General features: G+C 33.6%; 4 protein-coding genes across 6 annotated transcripts; 3 read left to right on the forward strand and 1 right to left on the reverse strand.

Moving 5' to 3' along the window:
* Window positions 1–413: 413 nt before the first annotated feature.
* Window positions 414–2674, forward strand: LOC123197247 (myosin ID heavy chain). The gene is made up of 4 exons (XM_044611448.1): window positions 414–753; window positions 1430–1745; window positions 2203–2261; window positions 2345–2674. Exons 1-4 carry the CDS (start codon window positions 507–509, stop codon window positions 2374–2376), a joined length of 654 nt encoding a protein of 217 aa, XP_044467383.1. The 5' UTR covers window positions 414–506; the 3' UTR covers window positions 2377–2674.
* Window positions 2675–3941: 1267 nt separating this feature from the next.
* Window positions 3942–6891, reverse strand: LOC123197142 (probable inactive receptor kinase At4g23740). Of its 2 annotated transcripts, none has more exons than XM_044611300.1 (3): window positions 6518–6891; window positions 4907–6164; window positions 3942–4816 (listed from the first exon to the last, which is right to left on the reverse strand). In XM_044611300.1, the coding sequence occupies exons 2-3, from the start codon at window positions 6144–6146 to the stop codon at window positions 4146–4148; spliced, it is 1911 nt and encodes a 636-aa protein (XP_044467235.1). In that variant the 5' UTR covers window positions 6147–6164; window positions 6518–6891; the 3' UTR covers window positions 3942–4145. The 2 variants fall into 2 exon arrangements, with proteins under 2 accessions (XP_044467235.1, XP_044467234.1); XM_044611299.1 differs by having other exon boundaries at window positions 4907–6170; window positions 6518–6889.
* Window positions 6892–11943: 5052 nt separating this feature from the next.
* On the forward strand, window positions 11944–15659 carry LOC123197253. 2 transcript variants are annotated; one of them, XM_044611457.1, is made up of 4 exons: window positions 11944–12091; window positions 12896–12933; window positions 13286–14917; window positions 15166–15659. In XM_044611457.1, coding segments are annotated over exons 2-4 (2025 nt in total). In that variant the 5' UTR covers window positions 11944–12091; window positions 12896–12932; the 3' UTR covers window positions 15558–15659. The 2 variants fall into 2 exon arrangements, with proteins under 2 accessions (XP_044467392.1, XP_044467393.1); XM_044611458.1 differs by lacking the exon at window positions 11944–12091 and adding an exon at window positions 12137–12274.
* A 1518-nt stretch (window positions 15660–17177) lies between these two features.
* LOC123197949 lies at window positions 17178–19228 on the forward strand. The gene is made up of 5 exons (XM_044612483.1): window positions 17178–17493; window positions 17596–17648; window positions 17744–17908; window positions 18029–18130; window positions 18878–19228. Exons 1-5 carry the CDS (start codon window positions 17274–17276, stop codon window positions 19010–19012), a joined length of 675 nt encoding a protein of 224 aa, XP_044468418.1. The 5' UTR covers window positions 17178–17273; the 3' UTR covers window positions 19013–19228.
* Window positions 19229–19732: the final 504 nt, after the last annotated feature.

Genomic DNA, 19732 nt, shown 5'->3' on the forward strand with positions numbered 1-19732 from the left:
TAAATGCGCCTATAGATATGGTTTCGATGTGTGGTCCAATAGTGTCAATATAAAGTCATCATCTTTTGTACTTTTTGAGTTTCTTTTGCCACCCCTGAGGTTTCAGTTTTTACAATTTCTCCCACATTTGGGTGCTTTTGTTACAAAAATACAACGGTTGAGGGGTTTATTGTATCAAACCTTGGGGGTAAAAAAGTAATTGACTTAGAGATTTATTTATTCATCCCCACTAAAAACAGCACACCCACATTGTTAGCTGGCATTTGGCGAGACGCCATGTGGACGGCTTCCACTTATCGGATGGATGAGATTGAAACAGCGTAGATGAATGCCACGTCAGCTCCCCACTTTGACGGATTGAGATCAGTTGCACCATGAGACGTAATACAGGAGATAAAATTCCGCGTTCTAACCGACGTGGCTAACGTGCTTAATCTTCATCATTTCTCAGTTTCCTAAACCAAATCGACGATCAAGCCACGCAGACTTGCCTTCCAGCGGCTGAAATGGAACGGCTGAGAATGAACCGGCGCGTCCAAATTGATGAATCGCAGCCTCCGAATCACGATGCAGTTGACGACGGAGATGATAATTCATTGAGAATGAGACTATCGGAAAACAATGTGACCGAGAATCAGGAGCCATTTATGGGAGTTAAGGTCCGGCGAAAAGCTTCCCTTCACCGAGAATACAAAGGCGACTATATCGATGTGCCTTCTCACCCGTACTTGATGAAGGTTATGGAAAAGCAAGGTAATTTTCTTTGTGTATGGTTATCTAAGGTTTAAGTTTTGCAATTGATTATTATGTTTCGATTTGTTTTGTTTAGGGATTTTAGATGTGGTAAATCGATTGATGATTTTCATTTGATTATTTTTATTGGCCATGCATTGGTAGATGTTGTTATTTTCTCTTATAGCTTCTTTGAGAAAATCATCGTAGAGTTTTATGGTATCATCATAATTTGATTGAATTGCTTGAAATTTCCTAACTTGAATGAAGGTAATATATTAAAATTGTATAAAATTTTCGGCTTTGTTTTTTATGGCATCATTTTTACACCTTTATGGAAAATGTTAAAATTAGAATGAATTAAGAATATGAAGAGCTGCGTCCGTTGTTTGTATGCTTTAAATCTTGTATAATGTTTTATATTACAGTACCCAAACTGTATACTGTATATAATCTTGGATTGGGTGATGAAACGAGGAATGAACAGGTAATATTGTTGGGTTAACCATGTTTCTTTGAAGCATGGATAATGTAGTCAAAGTCGAAATAAACATGCACAATGTCAAGCCCATAGACGAGAGAAAGAGTTTCAGTTTGTTGGTTGGTTTTTCCTTCAATGAGGGACTTTTGGATTGGGGACTGGTGTTCATTGGAAAGTTTCGAGATGGTTATTTTAGATTCTTATTGATTTTTGCAGGTGACAATCGAGTGCTCTTTGCTGATAAAGTTTTGAAGTTCACTGCTACAGGGAAGATGAAGCGTCGCATTCTTTTGATTACTGATTTTGCCATTTACCTTGTTGACCCTGATACTGCAGCACTTAAACGCCGCATAGCTCTGGCAGCTGTTGAGAAGTTGTCTTTGAGTGAACTTAGTGATAATTTTTTGGCAATTATCATTCCATATGAATATGACCTACTCATGGCTAGTACTCGAAAAACTGAAATTGTTACTGTGTTAGTTGAAGCTACTAAGAGTGACTCAGGCCAAGTTGAGGTGGTTTTCTCCAATAGGTAAACTTAATTTATGCTGCTGCTACCTGTGCTCATTGTTAGACACTTCTGTGCATGCTCACTTCTTGGTCTTTTAGTGGGCTTGAGAGCACTTTGTAAAAGTTCTTGGATAATGTAGTCAAGGCTTGTCTTACTAGCATGCAGGCTTCCCTTTTTGAAGTTTTAGAATCCGGGAGAACTTTTCTTGTTTCATAATGGTTTGAATTATTTTGTTGCGGGGGTTTTTACATACTAGTGCACATGCTTAATGACGGTGGGTGAATTTTCCTTGCTTGATTCTGTGAGCACCAATGCTGTTGCTAGTATAATGAATTTAATATAGTTGTCATCATGGAAAAAAATTACTGTTGAATATGTGAATCTTTCTATTTGTTTTAATTTTATGTGTTAAATTAAATTTGATTTCATCTTTGGGAATTTTTATCATGAATAACGTTTTTTCCCAAATCTTTTCTAGGTTTGAGTATAATGCAACTTCTTATTTGGTAAAGGAAGTTCAATTTGAAGAAGTGGAAGGTCTGTGTTACCATAATACTAGAGTTGACTATGGCCTGTGCTGGTTATATGCTCCTTAATCATCATCTTTTTGTGTGTTGCAGGTGGTGTTAAAACAAGAATTCTGACAAGATAAGTTGCATCTTATGCTCGTTTAATATGTTTGTAGACTTTTGTGGGGAATTGGAAGTCTCCATTGTAAAGATAAAAGACTGATCATCCATATATATGTTGTTCCCTTCACGTTAAGGTCAACCTCCCCTTGAAAAATATGTAGCTTATTGTTTTGATATTTGAAATAGTGTGATTTATGATTCTTTTTTGCAAAAAAAAAAATGGTAGTGTGATTGTGTTATTTCAACTTCCTACCATTTTCATCCGGATGTGTGAATTGTGATATTTGTTGAGCAATATAATAATAAACGTTTGTCAGAGATGACATGCCTATTGTTTCAAATTTCATTTTTCTGCTTCTATATTAAATTTACATGGGGGGCATATACTGTTTTACCATGCCCATTGTATCATTGTGAGTTAACAGTGGGAAGGAATTTTTCACATTTTAAATGCCAAGGCTTTCCAAGCAAATTTAAAGAAATTGTTTTAGGGAAAAATGTAGTTATAAAATTGAAGAGAGAAAAATACCCCTTCGGCCTTTATAACTGTGTTCAGCTTGTGAGACAGATTTTGGGGATAGTTGCTAAAAATCTATAACAACATACAGTGTGCACTTGACGGATTGCCTGAGATGATCAGTAAACGAGTTTAAAAAAAACACTCCAAATACCAAAGAAACAGATGATTGCTGCCAAGCAAAGATGGGTCAGCTGTGCACGGCTATCATTTCTATAATTTCCTTATTGAAACTATTAGGATCTTTCTGCAAGATATAAAATTTGGATCCCATGTAAGAAAGTATAGGTTTTTGGTGTAGGATTTGTATGACTTTGAGCTCTCTAATCTTAACACTCAACTTTTGAGATATAATTCTTTTTAAGATTCATATTGTTCGATATTAAAGTTATTGTCATATCTCTCAGTTACAATCGCGCAAGATGAGTGGTGACATTGTGATTGCAATATTTGCCTGAGACTAGTTTTTAGGGAATGATTCTTCAAAAGTCTCTAATCTTAAGAGCTAACTTTTGGAAGATGATTCTCTCAAGTTTTTTATAGAAATTATCCATCTGGGAACATTATCTGCTTTTACTGAGACATTTGCTGAGTATCAAATCCTTTATCCTCCTTTAAGAGATGCCCACTCGTTAATTCTTGATCTTTCCTTCTGTCCTCAGCAATCCATTCCAAACAAGCTTGTCAATGATGATGGTGATGATGATGATACAATTTTTGTTTTCTTGAGTCTTTCATCTTTATGATGACGGTGCTGCTATACCTCAAGTAGGAAGCAAAGCACAAACAAAATGAAACTTGCTCCACAATGATGTTTGGAGGGGTCTCTTTAAAGTATCATATTGATGCCTCATCACATTCCTTTTCAGCTGAATCTTCTTTTTCTTATTTAAAGCAGTTGAAACGTGGGGACTGGCATGACATGCTTAAGGTCCAAACTATTGAAAACCTAATAATGTTTGCAGGTGATGTAGTTTGAAGCCATTGATATGTTAGTTTTGGCAGATTAAGAATCTCATGTGGACCTCATGTGGAAAGTCCAAAACTCACCCACTACCAGATTCTTAATAGAACAAAGAGATTAAATTGCTTTTATTATTGAGCAAGGCCATTTCATTCCACAAGCATAACAACAACCCATGACTCATTACTAAATAATGCAAATTGACAAAAACTTGAACTTTGCCTTGGACCTTAGCTGGGTCAAGCAGCTAAACTAATCTTAGCACCCAACTTTCTACAGAAACATAAAATACCAACCTAAAGAGAATGCTAATGAGCGGCAGAGGAAGAACCAATTTCAGTTGTCGTTTGAGGGGTTGGACTTGAGCTCGAGTTTTCTGAGTTGTTTGCCAGTGGTGACCGGTTTTCAGAACTCCCTCGCTGGAGTTCCTCCACCATCTTTACAACCTCTGGCATTTTTGGCCTTTGTTCTGGCATTCTCACAACACAAGCCATTCCTATTTGTAACATCTCCACCATTTCCTCTTCTATATTGGGGTACCTCAAAAGTGCTATATCAAACACTTCTGCAGTCCACTCTTCTCTAACCACAGAATTTACCCATCTTACCAAATGAATAACCTCGTCACCTCCTGTTGCATGCATCGGTGACTTTCCCGTGAGAAGCTCAAGCAGCAAGACCCCAAAACTGTAAACATCAGACGCCTGGGTTGCTTTCCGACTGTCTGTTACTTCAGGGGCACGGTACCCTGCAGCTCGCATAACTGGAGGTGGCATTGGACTCATCAGTGTTGCCATACCAATATCAGAAACACAACCGTATCCTTGAGGATTGAGGAAAATATTTGAGGCTTTTATGTCTCCGTGGACAAATTTCCCAGCATTTTGTGTATGAATATGAGCTATACCTCTTGCTGCACCAATTGCTATTCTCACTCGTGTCTTCCAGTCTAAAGATGTCTGTCCCTCCCCTCTTCTTCCTGCAAATTAGAAATACATTATGACAAAACAACATCATTGAATGAATTGATAAGAGAGAGTAAACAGAATAACTGCAGGTTTTAGCATACCATGTAACATTGCTGATACACTTCCCTGACCATAATAATCATAAACCATAAGCTTCTCATCCTTGGAATAGTAATACGCTCTTAATGCAGTCACATTCTCATGCTTTAGGTTCCCCACCACCTCCATTTGTTGTTCAAACTCCCTTTTGCCCACATTCACTTCCTTCAGCCTCTTCACCGCCACTGTGGTGGCATCCTCCAAAGCTGCTTTATAGGTTATCCCAAAAGTTCCCTTTCCAAGCACCTCAGCAGAGGCCCTCAGCAAATCCTCCAAGTCAAAGACAAGCCTACAACCCTCAAAGAACACAAGACTGCTGTTCTTATCTTGGCTTTCAGAGGCCCCTGCTTTCAGTGACTTCTCTTTCTTTTGTGTTTTCACTGGCAACCCATCTTGGCCTTCTTTGCCAGAATAGCAACATAAAATTAAAAGAGCAACTACCACAAACCCCAAAACACAACCCCCTATAATCAAAGCCAACAATGCATGTTCACTAAGTTTTGTGCTTTTCCCACTTGTTGGTTGTTCATTTGGTGGTTGAATTGGAAGAGCTGGAGGAAGGGCAATTCCTGAGGAAAGATTGTTACCAAGAAATGCCCCACTTGGAAATCTATGAAGAGAGGAAGGCACACTTCCAGTGAGGTTATTGTAGGACAAATTTAGCTGTTGCAAACTGGGAATGTTGAGATCAGGAATGTCACCAGAAAGCGAGTTGTTAGCAAGGTTTAGGGATGTGAGGTGAGTCAAATTTGAGAATGAAGAAGGGATACTCCCATTGAAGTAATTGTTTGAAAGATCAATAACTGTAAGACTCTTCCAAACTGAAAAATCTGAAGGCAATGGACCAGAGAAGTCATTGAATTGGAGGTAAAGGGTGGACAAATTTTGGAGATTCGAAAAATCAGAAGGGAGTGAACCTGAGATACTATTGGATCTCAGACTCAGGTTTTGTAATGCAGATAATCTGCTAATTGTGTTGGGTCGAATCGAACCTCGCAAGCCAATTCCAGGCAGCCTGAGGGCTATAACTCTAGAATCATCTTCACTACATGTCACTCCAGTCCATAATCCGCACACAGAGGTGTTTTCATCCCAATTGAGAGGGTGTGGATGATGAATATGGTCAAGAAAATCCAGCAATGCTTGCTTATCTTCAACTGGGTCGGCTGTAATAGGCAAGAAACTTGCTCCCAGCAAGAAAATTGCAGAGAAAAAACACCATAGATTCATCTTGTCACTCATTTTCTGAGTCAAAAAGTGCTGCAGCTACACGAAAATGGGTAAAAGAGATGAATCAGAGTCAAGAAAGCAAACACATTTAGTCTGATTTCTGATTATAAATTAATGCTCCTTAAGTCATAGACGTTTCATATCAATTCCTACAAACGAAAAGGACTTAAAAGACTTCATAAATTCTGCTAGCGTTTCATATTTGGTCAAAATACTCAATTGGAGATAAGTTAGGTTAAGTTGTTTATTGACTTTCTGTCACCTACTCTGATTGGCTGCCTAGAAAATGTACAAAGAAAACAAGATTCCATTCCACCCTTAACACAAAACAAACAAAGAATCATCCGTTCGAAAATGAAAGAAAAAGCATAAACTTTGCTTACTTGAGTCTAGATCTCAACAAAACATTCACAACCCAGAAACGGAAACAGATTCAGAAACGCATTGAAGCTTCACCTATCGTCAGAAATGCAACTGAAAAAGAGTTGAAGAAAGAAAGAAAGGAATCGTTGACTATGAGGAAAGAAGAACTGTAGTGGTGAATGTTGATGAAGATAATGAGCTGTTGTTGCTTGAAAAGGCAGCATCACATGGAAGAAACCATATTGATAATCATTAATAAGACATTATATATTTATATGTAAATTTGATAGCGCACGAACAGGAGGCTGCATGTGGAGACAAGACAAAGAAAAGAAAAGAAAAGAAAAGGACAAATGGATATCAAGGGGTAAACTATTAGAAACTATTTACATATTTTAACCAATAACTGCTACCTAATCTGGGGCACACATAATTCAGCTTATCAGAATCTAAATCTTCTTTTTAATAACTTCTCCCTGGTTTTTTATGCTTCTATTTCTGCCATTGATGCTTCTGCTTCGAGCTTGAAATTTCCGTCCGCTCTTGGTGAAAATAAATAATCTGATTTCATGGACGGTGGGGATGATTTAATGAAATCATGCAGAGTACGTCACTTGTAATTATCTTAATTTTTTATTATTGTTATTTTTGCGTAAAAGTTTGATCCAACAACTAATTCACAGAACCAAGATATTTAAATTTTGACTAGAAAAAAAAGAAAATTAGGATCAAAATTTTTAAATAGATTCAAAATTTGATTTGTTTATTAAATAAATGATTTGATTTGGATGAAATTTCTTATTAAAAAAGAAAAAATTTGATAAAGCCATATAAAATAATAAAAAAATTAAAAATATTATTATATATGTAATTTTTATATATAAATAATGATATATTGTAATATAATTAGATAGTTAAAAAATAAATATAAAATAATATATAATCATACGATGATATATTATTATTTATATATGAAATTATATATATAATTTTTTTAACAATAAAAAATTGTAAAAATTGTGATAAATATAAACTATTGTTTTGTGTTTGTAATTTTAAAATAAATTATATTTTATCCGAGACTTCTTCTTAAATAGCTTTTCAATCTGATATTATTATTATTAGGCCAAGATGACTTATTTTTAAATAAAAATGGATGTTTCCTTTTGAAATTTTTATTTTTTTAATTTTAAAAAATTATTTTACCTAAGACCTATTAATTTCAAAAGCAAAATTATTTTATTTATAATATTAAAAATAAATTAAAAATTTATCTTATTTTTTAAAACTAAAAGTATTAATTTTTTATCTTAAATTTTAAAAAAATAATATTTTTTTATAGGGTTCATCTAGAAAGATAAAAAACTTCAAAAAGGGAAATGACCGTCAACGATAGTATTGAAAATTAAAAAGTAAACCCTAAAGAGAAAAATATTGTTTTTCAAAACTTAAGTTTGGAAGGAAATTATTATTTTTTAAAATTTAGAGAAAAATAAAATAAAAATAAAAATTAATAAATTTGATTAATTTTAATAATATATAAATAGATAAAAAAGTTTTTTTAACTGGGTAAAAAAATTTTAAAATTAAAATATAAGAATTTAAGAAAACATCTTATCTTTGTATGGGAATAAACCCTCCGACCTTATTATTATTTTATTTTTGTGTTATACTCATGGACGGTGAGGATGATTTCATGTTAGATGAAAAGGATATTTTCTCAAATTGACCACTTTACGACGTTAACTCCTCTCCCCTCTGTATTTAACGTTGACTTTGAGGTCGTTGTCACGAATGCCAGATAACCAAACATCGAATCCAGCATAAATTTGGTATGTTTCGGCCAGCCCAAGAACCAATCAATGGCGACTGTTACACAACTGACATCACAGCCAGTAGCCATGCTACCACGTGGAATTTATTGCTTGGGCCTTCTGAGATTTATGACAACATGCATAATCCACTGTGCGTCCCCGCATGACCGCTCAGGGGGGTGCCATAATGTTGATCATAGCCGTTCATCTCTTTTATGGTGCAAAAATTTAATTCAAAAATAAATATATACTTGAAAATTAGAGTTATATAATTATATTTTAAAATATAGTATTTTTCATTTTAAAAATAATTTATTTGTTTTTGAAATTATTAAATGGAATTTACAAGATGACCCACAAAACCAAGGCCAAAGGATTATTTCCCACCCATGTTTTGATATGTTTTCAAAGTTACATTTATGAAATTTAAAAAATTTAAAATCTCATCCATCTATTTAAAATCTCAGTTAAAGTTAGAGATAAAATTGATATTTAATAAAAAATTTTAAAAACTAAAGTTTGATTACATTTTCCCCCCTCAGTTTGAAAATCTCATAATTCTCTCAATCCAAAGTTAAAAAAAATTAACATTTTCTCTTAGGGTTTGTAAATTGCACCAGAAAACGATAGTCTTTGATTGCATTGGCTCTCTCTTCTGGCTTATTTCTCTCTCTATTGATTAAATTTCAACTACTAATGAAACCGATTTTCTCTAATAAAGATGAAATCGTCTTCATCGAAGTATTTTTATCTCAGATGAAGGCGACTATCAAAAGTCTTAAACGAAGATGACATGACCCTTTGAGACCTTCGACGGTCATCTTTGTCTCAGACAAAAACGAAATCATTTTTACCCAAGATGAAAACACTCCGATGAAAACAATTTTATCTTCGTCGGACAAAATCAGTTTTGCTAGTGGTTAGGATTTATTAGCAAGAAGAGATAAACTAAGAAAGAGACCCAACACGATTGAAAACAACAAACTTTGTCATTTCTGGTGACGATTTGCAAACCATGTGAGAGAAATGTTGATTTTTCAAAGTTTTGACGGGTGAATTGTGAGTTTTCAAACAAAGGGAGGCAAATGTAATAATATTTTAGTTTTTTAATTTTTTTGTTAAATAACAATTTTACCTCTAATCCTAACTGATGAGTGAGATTTTAAATTTTTTAAATCTTATAGGTATAACTTTGAGAACCTACCAAAACTAAATAGGAAATAGTTGTTTGACCCAAAACCAAATAATCAAAAGTTGAGGTGGAAATAAGACAAAGGGATGATTTAGTCTAATTCATCATTATTCATGATCCACCATGTGTAAATTCTAATAGATATTTTTTTGGGTTATAACCTATGCTTTTAAAATATTTATGTTTATTTGTATAAGACTATGTTACAAACACGTGCAACTTTTGTCATCTTGTTAAAACAAATAAGGATTCTAAGTCTTCTTTGACTATAACAAAGATGATGAGCTTTTGAAATGATGCATACATGAAACATCTTGTGATTAATGTTTTATCATAAGCTATTTAATGCAATGTTGTCAAAATTAGGAAACGTTTATTTAACATACATAAACAAAACATGTTTTTGAAAATATTTGAAATGTTTTTTTCAAGAAATGTTTCCAAAAACAATACTCCAACCATCCCCATATGTGATTTGAAAACAAATTGAGATAGTTCAATGACTACCTAATGTATTAATGTGTGTATCAGTAATAATGTATTATTTAGGACTAAATTCAAAGTGAATTTATTCAAATTTGATACCAGCATTACTTGAATGAACTTGAACCCGACCTTAACATATATAAACTCGAACCAATCCTAACTAAAATATATTTAAAAAACGATCATTAGTCTGAACCCGAACTAAGATATATTAAAAAAAATTTTAAATAAGGCCACACAAGACAATAGGGAACTATGTTCGAGCGAATGAGTTCAACAAGCCTGAGTCAAGTTCGACTTATCTACATGAACTCCTAATCTATGAAACAAGTCAAACACAAATGAGTTATTCTCTAGACTCGATGAGCCCAAGCCAAGCTTGAGCTAAGCCCCCCAAAAATAAGTGTTACCTTGTTCGAGCTTAGTTTAACTCAAATCAAACCCTAGTATTACCATATAATTATTTTTTTTATATTTAATTTAAAATCACTCGATTAAATAACAAAACGTCATCATAAGGATATAATTTAATACGTAATGCTAGCTTAGAAATGTGCACTTCATGTATTATGTACAAGATTAGAGGATTGGAACATCAAAAGTGTCCTTGTGACACCCTCGAGCATACCCATTCTTAAGGATTAAAATTGTTAGTTTAGAATCATTGAATTTGTCTTGCGTTGAACTCATCAAAACAACAACTCAAACTCTTAACTAGTTTATACATAGATGATCTAATCATTTCTTCAAAAATTATAGATGGTTGCACCCTTGCATTTTTTAATCCTTAAGCAAGTCCCCACCCTTGATATTAAATTGGATGAATTTGAGAGGTGTGCTATGACATGTTAGAGGAACCAAGATTAGGATAGTTATGGCAACATTTCAATATTAATTAGTGCTAATTCTAGAAGGTGACATTGTTAATCTTAAAGATTAGAGATGTAAGAGGGGGATTATTTAGTTTAAAAGGGCGGTGAGTTTCTTTATAAAACATGGGAAATTTTATTCATATTATTCATCAATACCATAAAATAGAATGCAAATAATTATGAGAATATTGTTTTAGAAACTAATAAAGTGAAATTCATTAAATAATATATTTATGCCAAAACACTAATTCCCACCCAAGTTTTGTTGAATAACATTCTTATATTTTGAGTTTCAAAAAACCCATCTCCCATCTATCATCTACTCTCATTAATGAATTCGTAAAGTGTAAAGTGAAAAAGGTCAATTTTTTTTTTCATTTTTTTCTATTTTTGCTTTTCCCACTTTTTATTTTTCTTTTTCAAAAATTTGGGGGCAAACTTTCAATTTTGAAAATATTAAGATTGTTAAAAAAAATGTTCAAGGGCATTTTTGAATTTAAAAAAATTTGATAACTTTTCTTATATTTTTAAAATTTTAATATGTCCTTTAATTGTTTCAAAAAAATGTTAATTATACCTCAAAAAATAACCAAAATGTATTATTTTAATGTTCATTAAAGTTTTAGTATTTTAATAATATCAATAATGAATTTTTAAATTGGTAAAAATATATTAATAGTTTGACATTTATATTAAATGTTGATAATAATTTTATAATTTCAATAATAGAGAAACAATCATTTTCAAGAAAATGAAATATATTCACTGAAAAAAGTGAATGATGAGTGGGAATTTTATTTTTTAAAACTTAGTAAAGAAACTATGATTTAATCAAACATTAGGTGGGACCCAGTGATTTGGCCTTGTATATAAAAAAGGCTCGTTGGTTTTGGCTAGTAGAGTGGACTTGTCGAGTGGGGATTAAAACGACGTCGCTTTTTGCCAATCCGAGAACCATCATTCGTCAAGAAAATAAATACCATAAATAAATATACCGACGCATGAAATCCGCGATATATCGCCTTAAGACTTAATTAAAAAATAAAAGAAAAATGGATGATAAACGAGAAAGAGAAGATAATAATAAAAAAGCCTACACCATTCCATACCAATGCCCCGCTCATTTTACATTACAAAACCCTAACTCCAAAATATCGCGATAAATCGGAAGAAGACTTCAACCTCCGATTATCTCTCCGTCGAGAAGACCAACCATCTCTCTCTCTCTCTGTAAGCTCTCCTTAAATCTCTCGCTCGCTATATTTCCTCGTCTTGTTAATTACATTTCTTCTGGATTTCTTTTAGACAAATAAAATATGTTCTCTTGAAGCTGTTTGGATACTGAGAAAATGGAAGTCAACGAGAAAAATTTTTGAATCTCAGAAATTTGCAAACACCTGTTCAAAGACTTTGGTTGTTTACCTGAAAGCACTAAATTTGTTATACAAGATGCAGGATGAGATTTGGCATTATTAAATTTATGACTGTAGAATTGTTTTTTTTTTTTCCTGTAGTAGCAGATTTTCTCGGTTACCAAACAGCACTTCAGATTGGCTGATAATTGCTAATGTGCTATATATGGATACTTAATTATGGTAGCCAATTAAAAGTGGTTAGAATAAAATCTGGTAGAAATGTTGCATAGCCAAAGTCAATTTTTATTTTTTCTAAATTATTTGATCTGTATTATGATAAAGGTGCAGTTTTTAGTGTTTACAGTCTTGTATTTGATAACAGTTGTGGATTGGAAATTTGAAATGCAAATTGCAGAAACTGCGGCAAAACTTGAGTCTTGCTATGACTTCATGGAGGCTCTGTGTTTCTTTTGTCAATTGAAATAATTATTGTATTTCATGTTCAGCTGAAATGCTAAGTCAAGTTGAATTATCAGCCTAGTTCTTGCTATGGTTATATTTTAAGTATTGATGTTTTATGTTATTGTCCCAGGAGATAATTGACTTTTCGATAGTTAATCAGCTTCTTAGTTCTTACTGTTGTCGTGTTTATTTTTCTTCTATTTTGGTGTCTGTGCAGGTTATTACAGAGGGGATAATACATATTCTGCAACATCAGTAAGTTTGAGCTTATTTTGTTCTGATACTTGTATAGTGATATATTTTGGGGAAGTAGAATCTCATATAAGCATATGTGTAACTCTATGTGCTTTCTTATGTATTAGTTCCGCTTGATGATTGCTTCAATTGCTGCATTACTCACTTTTGTCAATCATTGATCTTACAATGTTCTTGCTTAGCTGAGACATCCTTCTTCCTGTGATAACTGTTTATATAAGAGGATAGTAATGAAATTAACTGCTTCTAATATCACATAATTGTTTGATTAGATAATGAGTTTTACAGAAAGGGAAAGAAAGGGTGTACTAAAATATATATGTATTGATCGTATGTCCATATGTTCTTGCAGTGGTTAGAGAAAAAGATGTATGTTGGGAATATGCAGACAAATTGGATGGAAATAAGGTCAGATGTAAATTTTGCATGAGAATTTTGAATGGTGGCATCAGTAGATTGAAGCATCATTTATCCCGTCTTCCGAGTAAAGGTGTAAATCCATGTAGCAAAGTAAGAGATGATGTTACTGATAGGGTAAGGGCTATAATAGCAACAAAGGAGGATGTCAAAGAAACACCAGTTACTAAAAAACAACGGGTGGCAGAAGCTAAATCTCCTGGAAATATATCTGCAAGTAAATCTCTTATGCCTTTGGATGTACCATCTCCATCGACAAAAGTTTTCCCTACTGTTACACCAATGGGAAATTCCCCATTAAGCAGCCAAGAAAATGCTGAGAGAAGTATTGCTTTGTTCTTCTTTGAGAATAAGCTAGACTTTGCTGTTGCCCGTTCATCATCCTATCAACAAATGATTGATGCAATAGGAAAGTGTGGTTCTGGATTTACTGGTCCATCAGCAGAAACTCTGAAGACAATTTGGTTGGACAAGATCAAGTCTGAAGTGAGCCTACAGTCTAAAGATATTGAGAAAGAGTGGGCTATGACAGGTTGCACTATAATTGCTGACACATGGACTGACAACAAATCTAGGGCTTTGATTAATTTTTTTGTTTCCTCGCCCTCCAGAACCTTTTTCCTCAAGTCAGTAGATGCATCCTCCAATTTTAAGAACGCAAAATGCCTGGCTGATATATTTGACTCTGTCATTCAAGATTTTGGTCCTGAGAATGTTGTGCAGATAATCATGGATAGTAGTCTCAACTATATTGGTATTGCAAACCATATATTGCAGAACTATGGAACCATTTTTGTGTCTCCCTGTGCATCTCAGTGTTTAAACATAATCTTGGAGGAGTTCTCTAAGGTAGATTGGGTAAACAGATGCATTTTACAAGCACAAACTGTATCAAAGTATATATACAATAATGCATCAATGCTTGATCTAATGAAGAAATTGACTGGGGGACAAGAGCTCATTAGGACTGGTATAACAAAATATGTGTCAAATTTCCTGTCATTGCAATCCATGTTGAAGCAAAAATTGAGGTTGAAGCATATGTTCAAAAGCCCTGAATATTCTTCAATTTCCTCTTATGAGAGTAAGCCACAAAGCGCATATTGTATTGCCATTGTTGAGGATAATGATTTCTGGAGGGCAGTGGACGAAAGTGTCGCCATTTCTGAGCCCTTTCTGAAAGTGTTGAGGGAAGTATCTGGAGGAAAACCTTCGATGGGATCAATTTATGAGCTAATGACCAGGGCAAAGGAATCGATAAGGACATACTATATAATGGACGAGAATAAGTGCAACATATTTATAGATATAGTTGACAGAAAGTGGCGAGACCAACTCCATTCACCTCTACATGCAGCAGCAGCCTTTTTGAACCCTAGTATTCAGTATAATCCAGAAGTAAAATTTATTGGATCCATAAAAGAAGACTTCTTCAAAGTTCTGGAGAAATTGCTCCCTACTCCTGATACAAGGCGCGACATCACCAATCAAATTTTAACCTTTACAAGGGCAAGTGGAATGTTTGGTTGTAAATTAGCAATGGAGGCTCGAGAAACAGTTTCACCTGGTATGTAATCGATTCTCGTTTTTGCTGAATTTGTATCCTGTGTGTTTGTTTGTTATGGGTATCCCAGGCTAGTAGTATGTACTTGTGCTTCACACAGAATCAATTAGTTCTATTTTACATTAGTAGCTTTCTTGTCAGCTAAGAAATAGAAGTCATCATTATTTTTCAGCTTAGACAATTTTAGTATGCATTAGATGCCTGAAAATTTTGCTGCTTGTATTTTGGAACTCACAACTAATACTTTGTAGGGCTGTGGTGGGAACAATATGGCGACTCTGCACCGGTGCTGCAACGAGTTGCCATTAGGATACTGAGCCAAGTTTGCAGCAGTTTCACATTTGAGAAACATTGGAACACATTTCAGCAGATTCATTCGGAAAAGCGGAACAAGATCGACAAGGAGACTTTGAATGACCTTGTGTATATAAATTATAATCTCAAGTTAGGAAGAACAAAATCCGTAGAAGCAGACCCTATTCAGTTTGATGACATAGACATGACTTCTGAGTGGGTTGAGGAGAGTGAAAGCCCTACTCAGTGGTTTGATCGGTTTGGTTCTGCTTTAGATGGGAGTGACTTGAATACAAGACAGTTCAGTGCTGCCATTTTTGGAGCAAATGACAATTTATTTGGCTTGTGAGAGATTGTGTAAGCCGTCAATGTTGTATTTGTTATGCCTTGTAATCTTGCTCTTTATTTTATAGCAGCTTATGAAATTTAGAAGTTAAAAATGATCTTAAAATGATGGCTTATGAAATTTTTTTAATAAAATCTGAAAATTTGATTTATTTAATAAAAAAATTTTAAGCATTAAATCCTTTTAATAAAAAACAAATTTTGATAAAAAAATAATTGGATATGAATAATGTTATTTGTAGAAATAATTTGTGCAAATTTATTTGTATATCCAGCTCTTAATCGGGTCAAAAGCAGTTTCGGTCTAAAAGCCTTGCATATAACTTGCAAAATAATGTTATACGCATATGTATTATGTATATTTTTGATAATGAATAATGATATGTTATCGTATGATTATATAATTTAAAGATAAAAATATTTGTTTCCACCTAAGGTTAGGGTTAATCTTAAATTCTTACCCTTCAACTTTCAAAAACTCAAAGTCTTACCTATGAATAAAATTTTGTTAAAATTCTCAGTTAAAGTTAAAAGATAAAATCGTCATTTAACAAAAAGATTTTAAAAATTAAAATTTTATTACATTTTCCCCTCTCGTATTAAAAATATAACAATTTCTCTTGATCCAAAATTTGAAAAGTGATAATTTCATCCATAGAGTTTTGAACTCATCGTCAGAGATGACAATCTCTCCCTGTCGATTAAACTCATGCATCCAATTAAAACGATTACCTCCTACAAAGCTGATTTCGTCTTCATCGAAGGTAATCGTTGTAGTCAATAGGAGAGAATAAGTCGGTAGAAGGAAATAAGTTGAGAGAGAGAACTAACTCGACATGAGATAGTGAATTTCACTGTCTCCAATGATAGTTTCAAAACTCTAAATAAGAGTTCGGTTTGGGTAATGTTTTATTACTAAAATAGAAAAATTATCTTGAAGATAGATTACTTAGAAGATTACTGGGTATAAACGATTGTTATACTTGATAAAATTTGATAGGTATAAATAATTATTGTGTTTGGTTAAAGGTAATAAAGGATTACTAGTAAATTATCTTACTTAAATGCCTTTGAATATAATTATTTTCAAATATTTTTTATATTATTTGTCATATTAATTAAAAATAAATTTATTTTTTCTCAAAAAATTAATAAATAATAATATAATTATAATAAAATCAAAATTACATTGATAATATTTAAATACCTAAGGTGAATGTGGTAATCAGATTACCACTTATATTATCTGTCACGTCAACATTGGTAATAGAAGATTACAGTAATATTTTATTACTAATAAACCAAACAAGAGAATAAAAGATAGATTATCAAGGTAATCTTTAAAAACTGAAACCAAATGGCCCATAAAAAAGAAATTATTACTTTTTAAACTTTAAGTAGAAAAATTATTAGATTTTTTAATTGAAGGGAAAATATAATAATACTTTAGTTCTTAAATTTTTTTATTAAATAATAATTTTACCTTTAATATTAACCGAAATTTTTTAACAAAAGTTTGTTTATGTGTGAGAGATTAAGTTTTAAAAAGTTGATAAGCATGAATTACATTTAATCTTAAATGAAAACAAGCCTTTGGACCTAATTAAAATTAGAGATAATACTCCGGCATCATTTGTGCAGTGCAAGTTTAAAATTTTAGGTAAGGCAAGTTCTTAAGAAGCAGCAGGAGTCTTTCTCTCACACGCACAAAAAATCGACAATGGACTCCGATTACAGAGCCAGAGCGAGTTCAGGATATCCGATGTACGGCGCTCCTCCTGCCACATCATCATCGGCACCCTCCAGCCATCCGATGTATCACCAGTCGTCGTCTCTTTATCCGAAGATCGGTCAACACGGTACTCACCCTACCGTCCCTCCCGTTTCTCGCTCTTCCTCTTACCTCCGCCAGACCTCCTCTCCTTCCTTCTCATCCTCATGTGAGTCTTAATCTCAATCTCAATCTGACGGCTATGATTAACTTTTGATTTCGAATTTGTGAAAATTTAGTTTTTTATTAATGCGATTGTGATGTGTTCCAGCTGGATTGGGAATTAGGGTTTCTTTAAAACCTGAGTATCGAATAACTGCTCTGGTACGATTGTTTTTCGGTATTTTGTTATTTGATTTTTTTTTTTTAAATCACGCATGCTTTTGATTTGTTTTTATTTCTACATGGTCATTTTGAAGCCTCAATTGCCGCCACAAATAGGAGACATTCCCCGGAGCAATTTTCAGTATGATTTTGATTTTGAAAGAAGGGTTTTGACTGAAGCCGAGAAGGGTAGCCAGAACTGGAGCAGGCTTGGGATGGAAAATGTTCCATCAAAAACTACTGAATCTACTTCTTCATTGGTACGATATTTTTTACAGGCTTTATTGGTTTTCAGGAAAAAAATAATGCTTTTAGGCGGTAAATATATATATTTTTTAAATCAGGTTTATGTTTTAAGATTGACATTATTGTTAATGCAGGGATCGGTGGGGGATCCTGTGGTGAGCAAATACATTGCATCAGGACTTAATCGTGATGCTGTTCCCATTGCTGTTGCAAACTATGGAGACAACCCGGCCAAGGTATTTTATTGAGCTAGTTGAGTGCTTGCTAACTTAGTGTAATCTCTGCTCCTGCGGGCCTGAGGATTGTGATCTCATTGTTATTTACGTAAGATATGTTCAAACTGTGGAATTGGTGATGATTTGATTGTTATGGGACTTAAGCTTTTTCTTTCATTGCTTTTCTAATCTTTGAAATGAATTGTGATTGTGATAATGGAGAAGCAAAACCTTTGGCTATGGAAGAGTCTAATTTCATTTCTCATCATGATACACAACAATAAATTATTGTTGATGCATATAATCTTACTTGATAAACAAATGTTGAACTAAAATCATGCAGTTTGCAATTACATTATATTTTTCTCTTGGTTACTATACTTTTCTTCCAAAACTATATTGTCAATATCTATATTCTTGGTTTACAACTTTTTTTTAAAAAAAAAAACGAATGGCCAATTAAAAAGGCCATTGTTGAGCTGTATGACTTACACCATGCCATGGCGTTGCTCCACTACTGAGACTGTGTTGAGCTAGCAGATTTGCAATATATAATTAGGATTTTGATAGCTATATGGCGTCTAATGTGTATGGCTAATGCTATACATTCTCAAAATATAAAATTCTCTTTGTGCTTGTTCACTTATTTGGAGGAGCTGTCTTCTCTTCTTGTATGTCATTAAAAATGTTGTAGCCATCCATCATCTTGCATTCTTTATTTCTTTAGTGGCTGGACTAAGAGAATGCCTCTCATTCTTTTCCCTGCAGATTCGGGACTTTGCCAACGGTTTCACTCTCCTAAGAGAAATGGGATTTTCATCTAGCAGTGTTGCTGAAGTTCTACTCATGTATGATAATGACACAGACAAGGCAGTGGCACATTTTCTTAACAATTCATCATGAGAATACTTAAGATAAATGGTCGATTACATACGGAGTGTTAGACATAGACTGATGATGGTATATAAAAAAGTTCAGTGTTTGCTTTCATGAATGCAGGTTTTATTCTGATTGTATAAAGCCAACCATGTTTGGGCGCCCAGTATGAAAAGTATTATCGAAAGCATAACTAATATTATATTTGTGGATGAATAGCCGAGTATTTAAAATGCTTGTTCACTTTCTCTTTGTTTGCGAAAATGTGATAAACTTCTTTTCAAATTGACATTGCCAACTGGCCTGATTTCGGTGTGTCCAGCTGTACCTATAGGTCATGATGTGCCAAAGCTTGTCAAAGGATGGGCTTGCAAGTCGTGTTAACTTGGGATATGACACGGCTTGGAGAAAGGCTGAAAACCTCTGGACTGTCTCCGTGAACCCTTAACGGGATGGTTCATATGCTTTAAATGACTAGTTCATTATATTATATAATTATTTATTTATTTTGCGGATTGTGTTAGGTTAGCCTGTGGGTCGGTCTAGCCCGCACAACTTATGAGTCTAATATGACCCACAAATTGTAGGTTGTACATCCACGAGCTATGCCTTTTCCGACAGAGCCGGCCTGGCCCCTGGTCATGTTTACTTTTAAATTTCACTAAATTATTATTACATACATGTTATTATAACAAAGAAGATGTATATTTCATTGGAGCTTTAAACGATAAGATTCAACTTGAATTT

Source organism: Mangifera indica, chromosome 15 (assembly GCF_011075055.1).
Source record: "Mangifera indica cultivar Alphonso chromosome 15, CATAS_Mindica_2.1, whole genome shotgun sequence".
Classification (NCBI taxonomy): Eukaryota; Viridiplantae; Streptophyta; class Magnoliopsida; order Sapindales; family Anacardiaceae; genus Mangifera; species Mangifera indica.

What these genes read in the sequence shown, in the direction of transcription:
- LOC123197949 (XM_044612483.1), top strand. Translation starts at nt 17,274, where the DNA reads ATGGACTCCGATTACAGAGCCAGAGCGAGTTCAGGATATCCGATGTAC. An exon ending in AGTATCGAATAACTGCTCTG is followed by an intron (nt 17,649 to 17,743) that starts GTACGATTGTTT and finishes GTCATTTTGAAG; the next exon opens with CCTCAATTGCCGCCACAAAT. An exon ending in CTGAATCTACTTCTTCATTG is followed by an intron (nt 17,909 to 18,028) that starts GTACGATATTTT and finishes TTGTTAATGCAG; the next exon opens with GGATCGGTGGGGGATCCTGT.
- LOC123197253 (XM_044611457.1), top strand. An exon ending in TCGAGAAACAGTTTCACCTG is followed by an intron (nt 14,918 to 15,165) that starts GTATGTAATCGA and finishes AATACTTTGTAG; the next exon opens with GGCTGTGGTGGGAACAATAT.
- LOC123197247 (XM_044611448.1), top strand. Translation starts at nt 507, where the DNA reads ATGGAACGGCTGAGAATGAACCGGCGCGTCCAAATTGATGAATCGCAG. An exon ending in GAAGGTTATGGAAAAGCAAG is followed by an intron (nt 754 to 1,429) that starts GTAATTTTCTTT and finishes TGATTTTTGCAG; the next exon opens with GTGACAATCGAGTGCTCTTT. An exon ending in GAGGTGGTTTTCTCCAATAG is followed by an intron (nt 1,746 to 2,202) that starts GTAAACTTAATT and finishes AATCTTTTCTAG; the next exon opens with GTTTGAGTATAATGCAACTT.
- LOC123197142 (XM_044611300.1), bottom strand. Translation starts at nt 6,146, where the DNA reads ATGAGTGACAAGATGAATCTATGGTGTTTTTTCTCTGCAATTTTCTTG. An exon ending in TGTATCAGCAATGTTACATG is followed by an intron (nt 4,817 to 4,906) that starts GTATGCTAAAAC and finishes TCTAATTTGCAG; the next exon opens with GAAGAAGAGGGGAGGGACAG.